The following is a 20,810-nucleotide window of genomic DNA, read 5'->3' on the forward strand; positions in this document are numbered from 1 at the left end:
ACCTACTTTTTCTGCTGATGAGTAATACCATTCATGGTGACAAAAAAAGTGTCTGTAATTGCAAACACTTGAGGCAATAAGATAAGATAAGATAAGAATTCTTTATTTCAGACTACAATGCCTAATTCACCAATGACAATGGTATCTAAAAAGTATTATTAATGTCTCATCAATGCATGTCAGAGAAAAATTTACAGCGCTATGAATGATTATTTTGGCCAAAGTTTCATGAAAATCTCTTCAGCCTTTAAGAAGTTATAAACCAGACAAACAAAATGTTAATGGGCAGCTTGACTGACAAGGCCATAATATGCTCATCTGAAGATGTCATGCAAAACAAGATTGACCAGACTGTGGCGCAACATTTTGAAGTCTTTAATGTTATGTGATAAATTTAATCTTAAATTTGTTTACCTGACATAAAATTATGAAAGATGTTGAACAATTCAACGATACTCACTGTAAGTAGATTGTGGCATAAATATAATTCAATCCTGTTTTGTAAATTTCATATGAAATGATCACTTGTTTAAGATCCTCTATGAATCATACCCAACCATTTGTTCCCATTCTGACATGAATATGCAGTTGAGGTCTCAATAAATTTATACGCCTCGCATGCAACAGCACAATGTTGTTCATTATACTATACTAACTTTTAAAAGAAAATCCTAACTTTTGACAAGACAACCCTGCTGCCATTACTACTGGAAAGGTAATACGTATCTCCCATTACTGTGTAATACAAGTGAGCCAATAACATTCTTATTCAAGCTTTTCTCACCTGTGTGGGTATTGTCAGCGGCTCGATGTTGTTACTAATCTGGGCCTGTGGTAATTTAATTTGCTCCTTTGTCTGCTCTGGTTCAGAAATAGTTGATGGTTTCTTTTTCTTCAATTTAGCTAAAATGGATGATTCTCGCTCTGGGAAGGGAGGCATTTCTTCCAACACTGTGGCCTAGAAAAGTTCATAACCAGGTTACATAATGATTATGTGTATGATTGCTTACAGAAAAATACAAACAAGGGCTCCATGGAGCACTGTGTCGAGCATGTGACCATATTAAAAGTGATAAAATCATAACATACGAGTTACAAACTTTGGGCATTTCCAGCATGCTGATTATAAACAAACATATACTTATTATCTATTTCTATGCCATTCTCATCTATGACAACTATGACAAGTCAATAAAAATACTTTTAAACAGACTACATATCAGTTGTCATTGATTTTAATTCTATATTTAAGGCCATATAAAGCTGCTTCATTTGATCAGATGCAGGACTCACTTTAGCCACAAAACAGAGGTATTTTGATTCAATAAGTATCTTTACTTATTAATTTTATTTCTGTCGTACTTATTTATTCAGATTATCTTAACTCTCATAGGGAAATATAATTTTGTAGCTCATGATCCCACAGGGTTTAATTGTTTGAGAAAAGAAATGAAAACTGCATTCTACTTTTAAATTGTCTGTATTTTAATTTGGTTTGGCATTCTGCCTTTTCTGTATTTTCTGAAAGGACAATTGACCTGCATGCCATTTACTTTTATCAATCCTGCATGTCATTGGATTTGTATTTAACACCATTTTTAGACTAAAAATCACTCACTGGTATCTCAATATTCTTCCCCAACTCCAAAACTCTGATAATACTATATAACTTTAAAAATGATCCTCATCATAACTATCATCAGTCAGTGTCTGCCGAATGAAATCATCAGATGAAGATGAACCACGCTGGGAATCAGCCATTTTGGGTTTCCTAGGTAACCCTTATTTTAAATATGCATTTGTATAGCTTCCATAATGCAAGTTCAAACTATGACATCATGATTATTCCAGGGCATAATGTGCCAATCAAATCTGGTTTAACAACCATTTATGTCATGTGACAAGCAATCAGATGGCAAGTTCCAGGTCAATTTCACCAACGCTGCAGTTTCTTCTGGTCTGACAACAGATAAAAGACGTACCAAATGTTATACCTGCAATTTCAGAGAAAATATATCATCTTCCTAAAGATGTCATGTATGTATGTTCAAGTTTATTGAAGTAAGTGGCCACCCTATGTTGACACTGCATGTGTCGGTACATTCCAACTTTCTGATAGGCAATTGGCTCTGACCCTACACCCTGCCATAAATGTCCAAATGGGGTGGCAAGGGTCAGATGAAACTCTTGACAAATTAATGCCAAACATGCTGTTGCAATCTAACAATTACTATGGAATTGGTTGTGATGGTGGTGGTGGGGGGGCATTTTTATGAACTACATCACTTGGTGTTAATTTGTTGATGGCAAGTGTTGTCGTCCTTTTTGTTTTCACTACCAAAAATGAGTGTCTGTACCTGCAGATGATATTAAAAAACAGCTCACAGTGCAAAATCACATGCAACAAACCAGATAAACTGAGGCTCATTATGTAATTTGTACAGGTAAAGTGATTATTTGTGGTACATAAGAATTATAAAGATAATTCTAAAGCTCAGTTTCTTACCAGAACATCGGTCGAGGCAATGTTGCTGAGCTGTAGGTACTCTATACTTCTCTGCTGGAGTTCTACATCCGAGTTCCTCAAGTTGTTATTACTTCTCAGAATCTGTAACAAACAAGGAAAACTGCTTATCTTCATATCTAGTCCATTTTCATACATCAATAACAATAACAGCACATTAAATTCTTCCATAATTTTTGGTTTTAATATTGTGATAAATTGTGGCTAATCAAGACCATTCTTATTACACTGGTCAACAGTGAAATCATTACTGACTTGAAAAGGCCCTAATCTGTATTATTTTGGTGTGCCGAACACGAATATAACCGTGAAAAATTTGTATTGGCTCTCGTTTTGAAGATATTCATATACCTCATTTTCTATGTTTCACTGTGTAAATTTCTCCAGTAGGACTGCAGCAACATCCGGAATAATGATGTAACATTGCATAATACCATCATGCTCACATCATCCACAGTTGATTGCATCATTTTCTGATGCAATGCAATACTAATGCCATGCGGCTGCTGAAGTAAGTTGACGTCAGCAGTGTACTATACATGTGTAGGCCTATTATACTAATGCCAGGCGGCTGCTGAAGCTGACGTAAGCAGTGTACTATATAAAGCCCAATCAGATAGGTTCAGCATTTAAAATATTTTAGACGTTGTGCGAGACAGTTCAAGCTACTGTTACATAAAACTTATTATTTTATCCATTTACGTACAATAAAGAACAGTAATGCCTCGAAAGTGTGTTAATACCGCGGACAATTTTTGCTATATTTGTGGGGAAGTGACATTTGCCAACCAGAAGAAAAGTATCAATTCTCAAGTGAAGAAGGCATATCATCTTTACTTCGGATGCAAGGTTGGTAACCAAGACAAGCCTTGGGCTCCGCATATATGCTGTGCTACATGTACAACACTGCTTTCACAGTGGTTGAATTGCAAAAGGTCATCAATGCCGTTTGCAGTCCCAATGGTGTGGAGAGAGCCAAGCAACCACCTAAATGACTGTTACTTCTGCTTGGTTCCTCCTCTTTCCGGCGGAATAACGAAGCGAAAGAAGTCGAGAATAGTCTACCCAAACATTCCGTCTGCATTGAGACCAGTTCCACATGGTGAGGGACTTCCTATTCCAGAACCTCCAGCAGAATATTCTCTTGATTCATCTGACGAAGACAAAGGTGAGTCGACCTGTTCTTCTCCTGGTCCATCAGCATGCAGTGATCCAGATTTTCACTGTGGTGCATCATCAACCCCACACAGAATAACACAGGAAGAACTAAATGACCTGATTCGTGATTTGGACTTATCAAAGAACAAGGCAGAATTGCTAGGATCAAGACTCCAACAATGGAATCTTCTAGAAGAAGATGTCACAATTACTGCATATCGAAAGCGCCACCAGCAATTGGAGCCTTTCTTCAGAAAGGAAAGTAATCTGATATTCTGTTCCGATATTGAGGGCCTCATGAATGCTTTAAAAATCACTCATGACCCACAAGAATGGAGACTATTTGTGGACTCTTCGAAACTGAGTCTCAAGGCTGTGCTTTTGCACAATGGAAACATTCTTCCATCTATTCCAGTAGTGTATGCTGTCCACATGAAAGAGACATACGATAACTTAAGGCAGCTACTGAATTCCATTGAGTATAACAAGTACAGCTGGCACCTCTGTGGTGATTTGAAGGTAGTTGCCCTTTTAATGGGACTGCAGCAAGGATATACAAAATACATGTGTTTCTTATGCGAGTGGGATAGCCGAGCAAGGGAAATGCACTACATGAGGAAGGAATGGACTCATAGGCAGAATGTAGCCATTGGAGAGAAGAATATCCAACAGCCAGCTCTGGTTGAGGCTCAGAAAATCTTGCTACCACCCCTTCACATCAAACTAGGTTTGATGAAGAACTTCGTGAAAGCCATTGACCGGACTTTGCCAGCATTCCGATACCTGCATGAAAAATTCCCTCGACTCAGCGAAGCAAAGATTAAAGAGGGAGTTTTTGTGGGTCCTCAGATTCGAGAGCTTTTCAAAGATGACCGGTTCAACAACTTGCTGGAAGGTGACGCGAAACAAGCATGGAATGCTTTTCGCCTAGTTTCTACAAACTTCCTCGGAAATGTTAGGGCAGAAAACTATAAGGAACTAGTAGAAGACATGTTGATGAAGTATAAGAAACTTGGCTGCAATATGTCTCTAAAGATTCACTTCCTTCATTCCCATTTGGATTTCTTTCCTAGCAACTGTGGTATTGTTAGTGATGAACACGGCGAACGTTTTCATCAAGATATCGCAACAATGGAACAAAGATACCAGGGAAAATGGTCCACTACAATGCTGGCTGACTACTGCTGGACACTCCTCAGAGATGCTCCCGAACAGCTGTACAAGAGACAGGCGAAGAAATTTAAGATGTAGTCAATGACTTGATTTTTTATAGGTAGGCTATTACAGTTGACCTTTTACTATTGGAATGCATTTCGTTATGTAAACATTAATTTCTTGCAGATTACAAAAAAACTAGAGCCAATTTTGCAATTTGACTGTCATATTCGTGTTCAGCACATAAAAATTGATAAGAATTGACTAATTTTATTTCAGTAACATGACTTTTGTAAAAATTTGTTGTCCAGTGATATAGAAAGCAGACTCTATACATGTACCCATTTCTGATTGAATTTATTGTGCACCAGCACAGTCTAAAAAAATATAAATCAGTTTCAAAAGAAAAGACATAAAAAGTACATTAAAAAACTTAAACTCCAAAAAAACTGTCAAAGCAAATGTCAAAATTTGAGAGGAACGTGCATGACTGCACCAACAAGTCTCATTTGCACATACTGACATGTTTTCAAATTGGCTGCACTAATTTTTGCCTCTCAGTATACATCTGGTGTTCAGTAAGTGACAAAAAACTGACGTGCACAGCTGAGCAACAAGAGACTAGTAGACGGTGCCTTATGGACCTAACAAAATTAGCAAAACAAGCCATGCCCAGACTCTGTTTGGTGCAAAGCAAGTCCCTTTACCAATGCAATGGTCAGGCATCATTCATAATTTAGAACAGAAAAAAGATACAACTACATACAGAACACATTGGGAAACAAACAATATGCTGGACATAGCATCAAACTTTATTGCACTAAATCTGGTTTCATCAAAAGATTACTGGCTGGACAGATGATGGCTATTTCTTGATTTCATAGCAGGAACAACCAAACTAATTAAAGGTTACATAATTTTTAATTGTCCCCAGCAGCAACTGTAAACAATAATTAACATGCAATAATTCAGAATAAAGAGCTTTTAACAAATTAACCCCTGGAGGTTTTTGTCGTTTTCGCCTGAAGGTCGAGTAGGAAACACATTTTGAAAGAAGAAGGGTAAAAGTTGGGAGTTTTTCTTTTGCTTAACGGACCCATTATTTTCGTATCGCGACCATTTTTTATTCCAAATGCCCATCTTATCCTACTTTTTGCAATGGTTCAGCTGTCTGTTTGTAGTTCATACCGGTCTGCCTTAGAGCTGAGACCAAAAAGTCTAAAATCCGGACATAAAATCGGATTCCAACCACGGGCAAATTCTGGGTGGAAACAAAATCGGGTCCAAAAAATGAGGTTTTTCCCTCTGTATTTTGTAGTGCAACTAAAACTTCCAGATTTTTTTGGTATCATTGTAGAGCTACATCTGTCTACCTTTCTATAATACCACCCACTTTAGTGTATCATACATGACCTTCACGCTACAGAGCTCGGCTGTAGGCTACTACCTCCTGCCACATAAATTCGTCGCCAGGGTTAAATGTGTTAATGTAATAAATATTGGCCCCTTTGATAGGGCGTAAAAACACAGAACATTAAAATAAAGCAACTTTTTCTATGACATCAAACCAATGTATTATAATAAGTAGCGATAACAAACTTGTACTAATGGGGAGATCACTGATGGATGACAGACAAAAGACCATCTCATAAACTCTTCTGGTCTTTGATCAGTGGAGCTACAAAGCTTATGTGGTCAGGAGCTAAACGATTTTTTTTTTTTTTTAATACAAAGTTAGGCTTCTCAGTCTCTCCCTCTTTTGAGCGCAAGAGCTATGAAACCCACTCAAATCGCTGCCTAATACCTAGTAAGAATAAAGAATGGTTTGAATGCAGTGAGGCGGTGTACAGTGAGTGCTATGCTAATTATTTGTGCAGATGATAATGCTACTCAAAAGAGGCAAGCTCCAAAGAATCATGTGAAATAAAACTTACATCTTGAATCTGAGTTCTAATCTCAGGGAATAGGTTGACAAACTTTATGTAGGTGGAAAGTAGTAAGCCTCTTGTTGCTGGAGAACACAAGTGATACTTGGAATGCAGCAGCTGAAACTGTACAATTGGACTGAAAAGATAAAAAATAACATCAAGAATATTTTCCCTGGGATAGCTGAAAATGAGATGTCACATCTTTTCAGGAATTGTTTTAATTAATTTGAGTACAATTTACAAGTTTGGAGGAAATTACCAAAATTGGGACTTCTATAATATTTTGCTTGGTTCTCTTTCAGGATTTAGGCCCATTTATTTAGAATGAGAGATTTGCCCCCCCCCCCTTTTCTTCCATGTTGCTTGTAATTCTTGCCATATTTTTGTAGTAAATAAAACCAAAATATAAATCATGCATTATTGTGAATACTTCCTCTAAAATATTCACTCACCTAGACCTTGGATCCCCAGCAATTAAATTTCCAAATTCTCCCAAAATATAACCTCCTACTTTGACCATGTTTTCATGGCAAGCTGAAGCCTGCAAAGCCTGAAAAAGAAGCAAAAATTTTAAATCAGAAGAATATCACTTACATCACTCTGAAAGTCCTTAAATCTTGACCAACATATTCCATATTAAAAAAATAATATTTTTTTATGTTGGAATATCATTCTAACTTTCTAAAAAATATACTGCACCAATTTAAGACATGGGTGTGCATTTCATTATATACTAACCATACCCAACCCCTTGATACCCTAGTTGGACATGCTCAGACACCAAAATTTCACAGAATCTTAATGCTGACATTTTTTCGTAAGTGTCAGCACAATGTACATGGACATGCTCAGACATAAAAATTTCACAGAATCTTAATGCTGACATTTTTTCATAAGTGTCAGCACAATGTACATGGACATGCTCAGACACAAAAATTTCACAGAATCTTAATGCTGACATTTTTTCATAAGTGTCAGCACAATGTACACTCCTTACCTCAAAGACAGTCTTGGCAGCATAGCCTTGCACATCATCCCTGTTTATCACTATCTGAATAACTCTGTACCAAACCTGAAATAAGCCAAATTTAAAACAAGTGAAATGGCTGCCAGTCATTTGTAATGACTAAGACCAGAGCACAGATGCTACCAAGGATCAAACTAAGACCTTTTGCAATAAAAGCAGGAAAATAAACCTAAAATATTTGCACTAGCAAGATTGGTTAATAAACAAGCTTATAAAAAAATGCTGAGAGTGCCAAAACCAGGATAGCCATACACCCTGGCCTGACTTATCTTACACTGGCCCAACCTTTTATCTTAAGTATTTGACACATTATTTAATTATTCCCTTTCATGGATAATGTATCAAAACCTAAGAGCATGTAACTTTCTTACATAAAGGTAATGATCAGTGGATATACATTTTTTAAGTAGGGAAATAGATGACAGTATGAAATTTGTTAAAATTGCTGAAGAATATCAAGCTCATTTTAGCCGTCTCTTTAGTTCACTGTGCCTCTATCTTCTTGAACACCCAATATGTGTGTGTGTTGTGAAACTTGGATTTTTAACAAAGCTTTAACAATTTTACAGTCATATTGCTACGATGTCTACAGTGTGGCAGTTTATAGTGATGTCTAGCACTGGGGCATCATGCCGCAGACATATATCATGATCTCCCACCCAGTCGCATTATCCTGACACCAGGCCGACCAATCCTAACACTAACCTCTTAATGCTGAGCGCCAAGCAAGGCAGCTGTTAGTACCATTTTAGTAAGTCTTTGGTATGACTCAGCCGGGGATCAAACCCATGACCTCCTGCATCTGCGGCAGATGCTCTAACCACTAATCCACTAAGCGGTTACACCCAAAATTACATCACATATCTGAATTCTCTCTGCTACATCCACTCTGAAACATAAATTTTGAAACAAAGCAAGCATTAGTAGGGCCATTTTGGAAAACTAGAGTATGACAAAAAAGTAGAAATTAGTACTAAAACTAGGACTGCTGGAGATGCTAAATGATATTTCAAATTTCACTTGCCCTTTGACTGTGTGTAAAACTTTTTTTTTGCAGCTGTGATGTTTTCCACATCAAATTATACACAAAGGTTCCTAATAATAAACAAAAAGAATAAATGTCCAAGTAATAGATTACTTATTATATGTTCTCACAAAATGTTTCTCCAATGAATACACATTAATCTTAGGAATTAACCTCTGCTACTTCTCAAATCCAATCCTACTGGAAACATAAAACAATTGTCTTTCTTTCTATATACTGTAAAGACTATAAAAATAGCATCTGAGGGCCAAAACCCATCCAAAGTTAGATGATTACAACCCCATACCACTGCTGCAATACTGCAACACATAGCCTCATATATACACACACATATATATATATATACACAAACGTGACTTCATCTTCAATTTCATTTATCTGCCTTAAAAGTTAGTACAGGATTGTAATTTTAAGGTTAACTTGGTAACTGTTCTTTTTTTTTTGTAAAGAAAGTTTCTGAAATTTTGTTATGGCCTTTGGTGGATTCTGTCTCCAATCTTATTAAAATCAGGTCGCCACTGTCCTATTTAAAAAGTAGGGTGTCATGTTCTGATGAGCTTTGAACTAGCCAATGGAAATGTAGGTTTCAGAAATCTGAAAGTGGAAAGAATAGTTTGGCAATGCTGATGCTCTTCTGCCATACTGCTCTGTATCCCAAAGGGTAAGATGTAAGACTTCATCTGATTTACTGATAAAATTAGCAATTATGGTAATAACATAGGTAACCAGAACAAGACCCCTAAGTGGTCGCTGTCAGATCTTCATGTACAACAGTGGAGATCTGATTTCAATCAGACTGATTCTGTCTCGGACCTTGCTGCTGCACATCATTGAGATTTATCTGGAAATGATTATCACTTGGTCGAGTAGATCATTGATACATGATTTGTGCCATCTAAGAGTGGCTATTAGAACTACTGTGGATATCTGACCCATTATTTTCATAATTATTCTTGGTATCTGAACAGTTTGGAAGGAAGATGTAGCCCAGATTATCCCATGCTGTGATGGTTCTCTAGACAAGGCCTCCATACTATGTAGTCTTTCATGTGCTTGTCAATAAACACCAGAATACATGCACACATGCAAACTATAATAACACTGACAGTACAGTTTGATGCACATAAAACATCAATGAATGTAGTTCATGACCTATTGCATGATCGATACTCACTTATAAGGAGTCTAACTGCAAAATGAACAGAATCAGACCTGCAGGTGCTTTATACTACGACTGATCAGGATCTTTACTTATTGCTTTTAGTTTGACTCGACTTATAAGCGAGTATATATAGTAAGCATTCAAATTATGGATAAAATTAATATGACTATACATTAAACCTTACCTCTTCACTAACGTAATCTCCAGCTATCCGAATAAGGTTCAGTATGACATCCACATACCATGTATAATCTACTGCATACTTCTCTGCTAGTATGGCAACCTTGAGTACCTGTGTGGAAATAAGGTTACACACATATTAGTCATCTAATGTAATCAAGACTATCTGTAACGAGTTCATATAATAACTAATGGCTGATCAAAAAGAATAAACAGGTCAATATAATTTGTCATATGTGACATTTTATCTACCAAATTTACAGAGTATAACTGATAAATTATGTAAGAGCAATGACAGCATCTAATATTGATTTTGAAATATAGTGTGCAAAGTATTGTAATAAGACATCAGACCCTAGTGGGCCTGACCTACATAACTCGATCTGACATGTAAATCTTGTCATCTTGAACTTTGTAAAAGCTGGCAGCAGGGATAAATCCCATATCGACAATGAAAGCCTGTAGATGATAAAAAGTACTTGACTGAGTAATATCCTGCCAACATAAGGGGAACAAAGTACAGTCATGGTCCAGAAGTGAAATACAAGGACCAAATCTAATTACAGTATCAGTGACCAGACTTTCAAGCCACAAAATTACAAAATGCATAGGTTATCTGGTAGAAGGAACTTGTATGAAGTTTCCAAGAAATCTATTATGAAGTTGCACACAAATGAAATATACCAACAAGTAAGTGATAATGACCTTGTAATTCCAAAATTCCAAGAGCTCCTTCTAAGCTAAAACAAATATAACACATGTACCAAGTTTTAAAAAAAATCTCTTGAAAACTTGAGTTCTTGTTTGGTATGAAATGCACAAGTAAAATCTTGCTCATCAGATTTGTTCAAGATGTTCATGATATAAACCTATATTCCATGCTTGAAAAAAAATTAGATCAGAAATATGGTATCAAGAGTGATCAACATGTTATGACATGGATCTTGCTCATTATCGAACTAATCTGAGACTTTGATGGTACAAAACCATATTCCAAGTTTGACAAAAATAGATCATGGAGTCAAGTCTTAAGCAGAAAATGCTGTTTACAGATGGATGATTGCTATATGAGCCTTGACATTTAATTTATGTCACACTATTTTGATGCTCAGTTAAAAACTCCATAAAACCTGCTTCTGACAAATGTAACCAGTACATCAAACTAGATGCCAGACCACTCAGATCTAAACCACCTGAGGTTTTAAAAGCATAAACCTTAGAACATTTTGCATGTTATCCTGCCTGACATAAAAACACAGATCTTAAAATTAATAAACAAATTTCTGTTTGTGGCATGCCAAATATTTAGCAGAACTGCAACATTACTAAGCAAAGCGTATTGCATGTTCCTACCATTTCTTCCCTAATGGAGTAATCTGCTGTTTCAAGATACTCTAACATTTCTCCAACAATTTCTTCTGCATTTGTTCTGTCACACATGGCATAAAGCAAATCAACAGCTCTCTGCCGTACACTGACATCCCGCTCTGTCTGTAAGGATAAAATAGGCAGAATGAAGTACAATTATAAAGGTTATGGTAAAAATTGCTCAAAATAACATAAACAGATCTCAGGAATATGTTTGTAATATAGAATACATAGACTACCCTTAAACATGGTATTAAGTGGGGAGTTTATTATATGCAGAAATGTTGAAAATTTTGGTCACTTTATATACACTTTAAGTAAAGAGAGGTCTTTATAAAATTGTACTCAGCTTTTCAAAGGTTTTAATGGATATTTGTCAATGAACTTTATCACTGACAAAAAAAGTATTGAAAGAAAAGCAAGATATGTGTCCATTCAACATTCAACATGTGTTCCTCACCAACAATAAGAAATTTATGTGCAAAGTGCCAAGTCACACAGGGACCATAACTCTGCAAATCTTAAAATCTTGCCAGAAAAGTGAAAATCAAACCTGACCTAGGTTTTCTTGCTTCTCCTGTAAAGCCTCCTATTAAATATGGTTTAAATCCAAAGAAATCCTTCAAAATTTAACCAAAAAGGTTAAGTGCATAAGTCTATGTCAAACAGGTAAAATAACTCCTAAAGACTTGAAAATCCTAAAGACTTGAAAATAGAACTTAACCTAGGTCTTTATAATGTAAAGCCTCAGCATACATTTTGTTTGATCCCATCAAATCCTTCAAAAGTGGCAGAGCAGAAACTAGAGAGCAAAGTTCTATGTCAAACAGAAGACATAAATCTATAAAATTACTCTAACAACCAGTGGAAAAAAAAAGTATTCTAGAACTTTTTTTTAACTAAAAGCCCTGTACAAATTTTACTTACAATCTATGAAATTAAATATACAAATTTTGAAGGAGGACAGCAAAAAATGAACTACTGCTATATGTCTTAAAATAGAGCATCATAACAAATTTTTCTATCAATATGTGAAATCGTTTCTAATGTTACTGAGCACCTATCAACACACCACCATAACCAATCTGGCAAACACTCAATGTTCCTTCCAAAGATATGGTAGGGGCATAAGAAAGCGTGTATATAAGTATGTAGTGGTTGTTGTTGTTGTAGGATTTAACGCCATTTTTCAGCACATGAAGGGCTATACATGGCGGCCAGTATTAATGGTGGAGGAAGAACCCAGGAAAACCCCGGAAAGAACCACCGACCCACGAGAAGCTACTGGCAAGCTTTCTCACATACCCAAATTAGCCGAATCCTAGACTCGAACCCACGCAGACAGAGGTGAGATGGCAGTGATCCGTAACGGAGAGCGCTTCAGACCACTCGACCACTCGGGGCACCAGTATGTAGTGGTGTTTTACATCAACTCAGCACATAAGAAACTATGTAGTATCAACCAAAGATAAAAGTTTAAAGAATGTTAAAAATTTCAACTCTTCTCGAGAAATGTCAACTTTAAGTACAACAAAGATAAAATATAAAACATAATGTTAAAATTCAGATAAAGATAATATGTAAAATCCTTAAAACCTGATTAAAATTTGTTGTATAAACTGTATTCTTAAAAAAATCAAAGATTTTCTCATGTATGTCTTCATAAAGATTCTTCAAGTAGCTAATGTCAAAATAATTGTGTGTCAATGGGTGGAAATCAACACACTCAGCAAGAATGTATTCCACTGAGATGGTATTCATTCCTGTCACTGTACACCCTTCAGGAGGTATGCACAAGTCAGGTCTGTGTCCGATACAGGTTCAGTGCAGTACCACCTGACCTCTCTGATTTATTCTAAATGCGGGATGCCACTCTCCAACAGGGGGTTTGATGTTGTTAACTTTGCTTGTGGCATTCTCATTCCACATATTTTGCCAAGTTTAAGAAACATGCTGAAGTATACATTATTTGCAGTCAGTATATGGTCTTTTATTTGGAAATGAGTGACTGCTGGACATCTTTGGCAACTTTATCTGCCCATTCAGTACCCTTAGTTCCAATGTGAGAAGGCAGCCATGAGAACAGAATACTTTTCCACAGTTTGGATGAAAATATCATGTTTCTATAATAACTGGGATATTAATGGGTCATCAGCTTGAAGATTCTGCAAGCTCTCAATGCGGGAAGATAATCTAAATAGATGATGAAATTTGTTTTTGCTGCTGAGGTTTTATCTTGGTTCAAAGCTTTGAGTATGGCAATAATTTCTGCAGTCAAGGCTGAGGTTTTATTAGGCAACCAGCTCAAGATGGTGCCATGCAATGGCATCTCCAACTTGGTTGCCAATTTTTGAACCATCTGTAAACAATGCAGTATTGCTACAATAGGTGGCTCAGATTTAATTGAATTTAATAAAGGAGAAAACTAGGTGAATAATTTTTTTAATTCACAAGGTGAGATATTATCTTGGGAGGTATTAATAACTATGGTGGTGATTTGGGAACAGAATTTTGCAATATTTCGACCGTTGATTACTGCAGTTTCTAAGTAATGATGAATTCATTTGCCTAACATTGGAATGAAATTTGGTTTCCGAATGTTCAAGGTTTGGTACTGGGGCCTAAAACACACTATATTTGTGTTAGACGTTAGAAAATAGTTTGGTAGCCTACTGATGATTTGAGATCATCAATGGTTAACATCGCCTGAGATAAGTGACATTTCATTTGCTTCAACACAGGAGGCTTTCTGAAGGGAAAGATCTAAGTGTAGTCAGACAGATTTTAAGTCCCTAACTGTGTATTGGACCAAGCATTTTCAGGAAGATTTACAAGATGATCAGTACACAGTTGAGCTATAGTCAAGTTTCAAGTCTACTACTGACTTGTACAACTAGAGCAAGACCTAATCCACTCCCCAATTTGGGCTTCCATGACTTAAATTTAGAACATTTTGACATTTGTGCCCTAGACATCTAATAAAAGAAAATTTACAGTTCAAACTAAGTCTCAAAAATCTGCTCCACAGCTGGAACAAGACAGAGCTTTGGTATTTCAGAAACATGATGTAATCGGCAGAAATGCATACAGTATGATGTAATTGGCAGAAATGCATACAGTATGATGTATTTGGCTGAAATGCATACAGCATGATGTAATTGGCAGAAATGCATACAGTATGATGTAATTGGCAGAAATGAATACAGTATGAAGTAATTGGTAGAAATGAATACAGTATGATGTAATTGGCAGAAATGAATACAGTATGATGTAATTGGTAGAAATGCATACAGTATGAAGTAATTGGCAGAAATGAATACAGCATGATGTAATTGGCAGAAATGAATACAGTATAATGTAATTGGTAGAAATGCATACAGTATGATGTAATTGGCAGAAATGAATACAGTATGATGTAACTGGAAGAAATGCATGGTAAGTTTATGATTTAAAAAATCTGAACCAATTTTCTGACACCCATTTCTGAACACTGTTGCTACTTATCTGCAGCCATTATTCAATAGCATGCATACTCATTGATCAGCGAGTCATCATCATATGATTCAGTCATTTCCTGGATTAAGGCATTTCACACTGTTTTTAATTTTGATGTTGAACAGAGTGACTGACAATACGCTAAACTGAACCCATCCCATGAGGACAGCTTTCAGAAGGGTGATGCCTACATTACCTCTCAAATGTCTTGTTTGAAAAATTGGAGATTAAGTTAGGCAAGCCTATGATGAATAAGTCATTCATTATGCAGTACCTCCACATCAATGCAAACTCCATGTTGAGAAAGATGGCAATTTAATTTTCTTTCTTTATAAAATTTTCTCTAATAAACATTTCAGGACAGACAAGATGGCCTATTGTGCTTCTGTAGCATCTGATTCCACAAATAACGTTCGATAGTATGCTGTTGAATTTGATATATTATTGTATCATTTATCATCTGTTCCAATCTTATGAAAATTAAGCTTGTTAATGCTAAGGGACAATAGTTGGAAGGGTTGGTTTCATCATTTCCTTGTTTGGGTACTGGTATCACTGTTGATTCTCACTAAAACTACCAAATAACCACGGTACCTCAATCGACTGAAAAGCTTTGCAACCTCCAAAAATCCCAATAAGAAATCAATTATCAAGTCATTACCAGTTCAATTATGACTCAATTATGTCTCTTTTCTCTGATAAAGTAGAAGCTGAAAATTCACCATTGTCTCCCAACTATGAACAATATTGCAAAAATAATGGGTTTCTACCAGTTGGAAACACACTTGTACTTTCTTCTATTTCCTGACTTTCCAACTGCATAGGAACCCTGGACTAAGTATAAGATTTTCAAGACAGCCACATAAATGGCCATACTGGCTCCCCAAGCAACATTATTTAGGACTAACTATGCCTTGAATATGAGTATGCAATGTTTCATGGGAATCCACAATGAAGTTTAGGACGAGAAGCAATAATAAACTTGTGCTAATGGACAAAAGTACAATGGGTGATGGACAAAAAGAATTCCCATAAGTTAATGATGGGCGATGGACAAAAGGACTTCTCAAACTAATGATGGGTGATGAGCAAAAGGACTTCTCAAACTAATGATGGGCGATGAGCAAAAGGACTTCTCAAAATAATGATGGGCAATGAGCAAAAGGACTTCTCAAACTAATGATGGGTGATGAGCAAAAGGACTTCTCAAACTAATGATGGGTGATGAGCAAAAGGACTTCTCAAACTAATGATGGGTGATGAGCAAAAGGACTTCTCCAACTAATGATGAGCGATGGACAAAAGGACTTCTCAAACTAATGATGGGTGATGAGCAAAAGGACTTCTCAAACTAATGATGGGTGATGAGCAAAAGGTTTTCCCATAAGCAAATTACACATTTGTCATTGTCGGAACATTACTTACCTTTAAAGCTGTTATGACTGTTTCCTGGTGTTTTTTGACTGCTTCATGAGAAAATTCTGATGTGGCTAACAAACACATACTTTCTAATGCAAGATATCTGAAAAGGGAAAACAATTATTGTAAATATCACTGATACAGCTATTACTATATTTAGCATTTGCAATCAACACGGAATCTGGATAAATGTTTTGACTTCCCCTCTGTGAAAAAGTTTAACAGTTCAACAACCTTATATGTAGGCACTAGTAAGGCATGGCTTTTTTGGACAGTTCAGCAACCTTGTATGTAGGCACTAGTAAGGCATGGCTCACCTGGACAGTTTAACAACCTTGTATGTAGGCACTAATAAGAAGGCATGGCTCACTTGGACAGTTTAACAACCTTGAATGTAGGCATTAGTAACGCATGGCTCACTTGGACAGTTTAACAACCTTGTATGTAGGCACTAGTAAGGCATGGCTCACTTGGACAGTTTAACAACCTTGTATGTAGGCACTAGTAAGGCATGGCTCACCTGGACAGTTTAACAACCTTGAATGTAGGCACTAGTAAGGCATGGCTCACTTGGACAGTTTAACAATGTATGTAGGCACTAGTAAGGCATGGCTCACCTGGACAGTTTAACAACGTTGTATGTAGGCACTAGTAAGGCATGGCTCACTTGGACAGTTTAACAACCTTGAATGTAGGCACTAGTAAGGCATGGCTCACTTGGACAGTTTAACAACCTTGTATGTAGGCACTATTAAGGCATGGCTCACTTGGACAGTTTAACAACCTTGTATGTAGGCACTAGTAAAGCATGGTTCACTCTTGACAGTTTTGACCAACTGGTCTCAGTAACTACACAAGCCACAGGTTTCCTCCTAGACAGAATAGCCAACCATGTTTAAATTTTCTTTAAAGAAGGTATATAAAACAATTTTTGCTTTGGACACTGTGAACTTGACCTTAAGAAGTATAACCCAATACATTTAGTGTATTTTCTTTGCGTAACAGAAAGACCTCTTAAATGTTTTGTACCTTTATGTGATGTGTGATAAAAGTTGTTTTTACTGAAATCTTTTTCCTTGTTTGTTGTAGGAGACCATACATCTGCATCTTTGACCTTGAAAAAGATAGGTATTTCTTCTGCACCATGTATAACCAATCCATAAACTTAAGTCTAAGCATGTCAAGAATTTAGGATGGAAATTATTCTGTTCTTGACCTACCATGACCAAGACCTCTTTCAATTCAAAAATAAAAAGATGTCCTTCTTGCTTCAAGTGTAAATAAAGTTTGGATCAGAACTTAAGTCAAGCACAAAAGTTGTTGTGCAGAAACCACTTTTCTTCTTAGAATCACTGTGGCTTTTATCTTTAAACTTGTTAACTCTAAAATCAACAGATTTCTTCCTTAACTCAAATGCAGATCATCACAAGTTTGGTCAAGATATTTTGTATAGAAAAAGGTAGAGTTATTTTTAATCTCTTTTCTTCTTTGAGTCACTCTAACCTTGTCTTTGAACCAAAGTTCAAGCCATACTCAAAGTCTGGTCAAGGTATGTGTTCTAATTAAAGTAATAATTGCACAGGAATCATCTGTATTCATTCACAGTGATCTTTAACTTTGTCTACAAAATCAAGTGCAAGTCATCCACAATGATTAATTACATAATCAAGAACTTTAATTATTATACACAAACCAAGATGAATAGACTGAGAAATAGCTGGATGGACAGACATTGTATGATTTGGGCAGAGTATAATACAGACGAGTACTAAACACTGTGCAAAGAGTGCCCCCCCCCCCCCCCGCATGTGAATTGGATGCATTTCAAATACACAAGATTATACCAGCAGTAGGTCACATATTTTCTTTTTTTTTTTAAAGTCCATCTACTGCCCATACCAATTTATTGTTTATATTTACTGCTTTTGAAAACTAAAGATTTAACAAATGAATGTGAATGTATATGTGTTCATGTGTGTGTGTCTCTCTCTCTCTATATATATATATTACCTAAGATTTGTTTCCCTATGTTGCAAGAATTGGCCTAGCTGGTTGCAGGCTCTGACTAGAAGGTTTGGATCACTATCCATGTGAATAATGAGATTGATGGCTTCAAATAAAACAGCGTTTTTGGCATTGGAATGCTGAACTTTCTTTGATTTTGGAGGTTCTTGGGCCTTGTTGAGTATTGTCTCTAGACACTCTGTCAGCCGTGTTCGTACAGCAGGATCCTCTATAATGTGCCAAAAAAAATCATATATATAAATCTAAAATGAATAACTTGACCACAAAATGATGTTGAGGCAAGAAAGTAAAGCAAATAAGTCTACTGTAAGCATATCAATGTGCATAGAGTTTGTTCATGCTCAAGATGATACATATGGTACAGTTTAATGCCGACAACTAATTCGCTTTTTGCAGGCACCCAAAATGTAACCAGGTTAATAAAATTAGGATACAAACAGTTGAAACATGGTACAATCAACACATCTAAATATAACGAATGGACTCATGTAACCACTGTTTTGGGGTCTAAGCTACAACTGTGGCCCTAAGCAAAACTATACTCTCTGAATGTTGGGCTCGTTAATATTTTGGAGTTTCATATTTCCTAGTAAATTCCAGATCATGGGCAAGACTAGATTCCACAAAATAAGCCATTTGTAAAAACTGAACACAAACACATCAAGGAGATGAACAAAGATTGGATCAATAAAACAGTTACCCATATCAATAATTTTGGCCATGGGTAAATCACAATTATATCGACAATTACAAAAAAAAGACAGAATGGCAAAGAATGCGTGATAACCAAGGCATTCTCATCAAAATCATTGTCCATTTTCTTAAAGCAAGCTATAATTACTGTGGCTCTTTTAATATCAAACCACTTCTGAAGATTTAACAAACTTGTCTCAACAATGATTTTAGAGGGGAAAAAAACCCAATCTTTACTTGTAATGGGCTACCTTTAACCACTGCATCCCCAGGGGTGCAACAAAACGAGTCAAAAATCACCTTGGCATCAGAACTGCAAATCAAACTGAGTTATATATAAAAACTTCAGTGTCAAAACTGGGGCTCAAATTAAAAATGTGTGGGTCTTCAATATAAAAGTGCAGGTAAGGGGAAACACTGCTTTAACACACATTATGACTTGCATTTAAATAATTAAGGGAAGTAACTTTTGTAGTAGCTGAAAAATGTTACAAAACATGAGCTGAAGCTATACAAATAAGATTCTTTTTTTTTTTGCCCTGAAAAAGAAATCATTAATAGGTAAGAGATAGATTTAACCCAAAATGTGAAGGGAAAGGAATATAACTTACCTGGGGGAGGGTAATTTTGTAGTAATCTAAGTAGTTTGACTGACAGCCAGGGTGCTGGAACAAAATAGTAGGTGTAATCTTGTAGGTCTGTGTAGGATGATGTTACAATCTGAAACATTACAAGCATAATAAACAATTATGAGAGGAAGAAGGGAAATTCCTAAATGAGCGTATATCAACATTTAAATACAATAACACTCTACCGGAAAAACACACATATGCAAACCAAAGAAAAGTGACCCCATATTACTTCTCTAGAAAATGGCAAAATGAAAGTACAGACAAACTTTCATGGCATTTAAAGACATTTTTCCTGTCTGAAACTCATTTGTCAGTTTCAAACATCAAAACTGCCTACTTAAATCCAGTGATAAAGTGGCACTGCTCACATTTTTTGGCTTAATAAAAAGAAAGGGTTGAGTTGCTGCATTTGCTTGCTCTTTGTAAGTTATGAACTTTGACCTTCTTCTGTCACAAGTCCACAGCTGACAAGTAAAAATCTTTCAAATTTATATAGTTTTTGTAACCAGCTGAACCAAACACCAGTTTTCTCCACTCAGCTTGTTGCTACTTAGATGGTGAGCAACGAACTCTTGTTTTGCACCCTGAATTTCCATCAGTGACCTCTTTTAAGCTAAACATTTTGAGAGAATGGTTCCCATGCTTTTCTAAATATAAATTTCCAGGTTTATTTCAGGATGAAATTAATTTTTTCAAGGTAAACATATGACCATTACTGAATGGAATTAAAGAACATTTTGGATTACAAAACATGCATTTTCCAATTCTGAAGATGTTTCTCTTTCAAGACTCTCCAAAACATATATGTCAGAAAAGATGATCATGTACAAAACTACAAAATGAGTCACACGAAACAAATCTGACCATATTCCTATAAAATGGCATTTAAAGCCATTTCAACGTACAGAATACAAATTCTAACTTTACTTTGCTGACCTGCATTATGTTGTTACATGGAAACAACATAATGAACATAAATTTTGTTTCCTTTCAATCCTA

General features: G+C 36.1%; 1 protein-coding gene across 4 annotated transcripts in view; it reads right to left on the reverse strand.

The window, feature by feature from the left end:
- Positions 1-20,810, reverse strand: part of LOC149784995 (AP-2 complex subunit alpha-2-like) — a 100,877-nt gene that overhangs the window by 43,081 nt on the left and 36,986 nt on the right. For all 4 annotated transcript variants that reach the window (XM_089978688.1, XM_089978687.1, XM_089978686.1 and 1 more), the window contains exons 8-17: positions 19,791-19,899; positions 18,472-18,694; positions 16,468-16,564; positions 11,533-11,670; positions 10,184-10,291; positions 7,763-7,837; positions 7,218-7,315; positions 6,772-6,901; positions 2,507-2,608; positions 785-958 (exon numbers count right to left, since the gene is read on the reverse strand). In XM_089978688.1, coding sequence (XP_089834814.1) covers positions 785-958; positions 2,507-2,608; positions 6,772-6,901; positions 7,218-7,315; positions 7,763-7,837; positions 10,184-10,291; positions 11,533-11,670; positions 16,468-16,564; positions 18,472-18,694; positions 19,791-19,899 — 1,254 coding nt within the window. The remainder of the gene's footprint in view (positions 1-784; positions 959-2,506; positions 2,609-6,771; positions 6,902-7,217; positions 7,316-7,762; positions 7,838-10,183; positions 10,292-11,532; positions 11,671-16,467; positions 16,565-18,471; positions 18,695-19,790; positions 19,900-20,810) is intronic.

This window comes from Sinohyriopsis cumingii, chromosome 13 (genome assembly GCF_028554795.1).
Source record: "Sinohyriopsis cumingii isolate HCF-2022 chromosome 13, ASM2855479v2, whole genome shotgun sequence".
Taxonomy (NCBI): Eukaryota; Metazoa; Mollusca; class Bivalvia; order Unionida; family Unionidae; genus Sinohyriopsis; species Sinohyriopsis cumingii.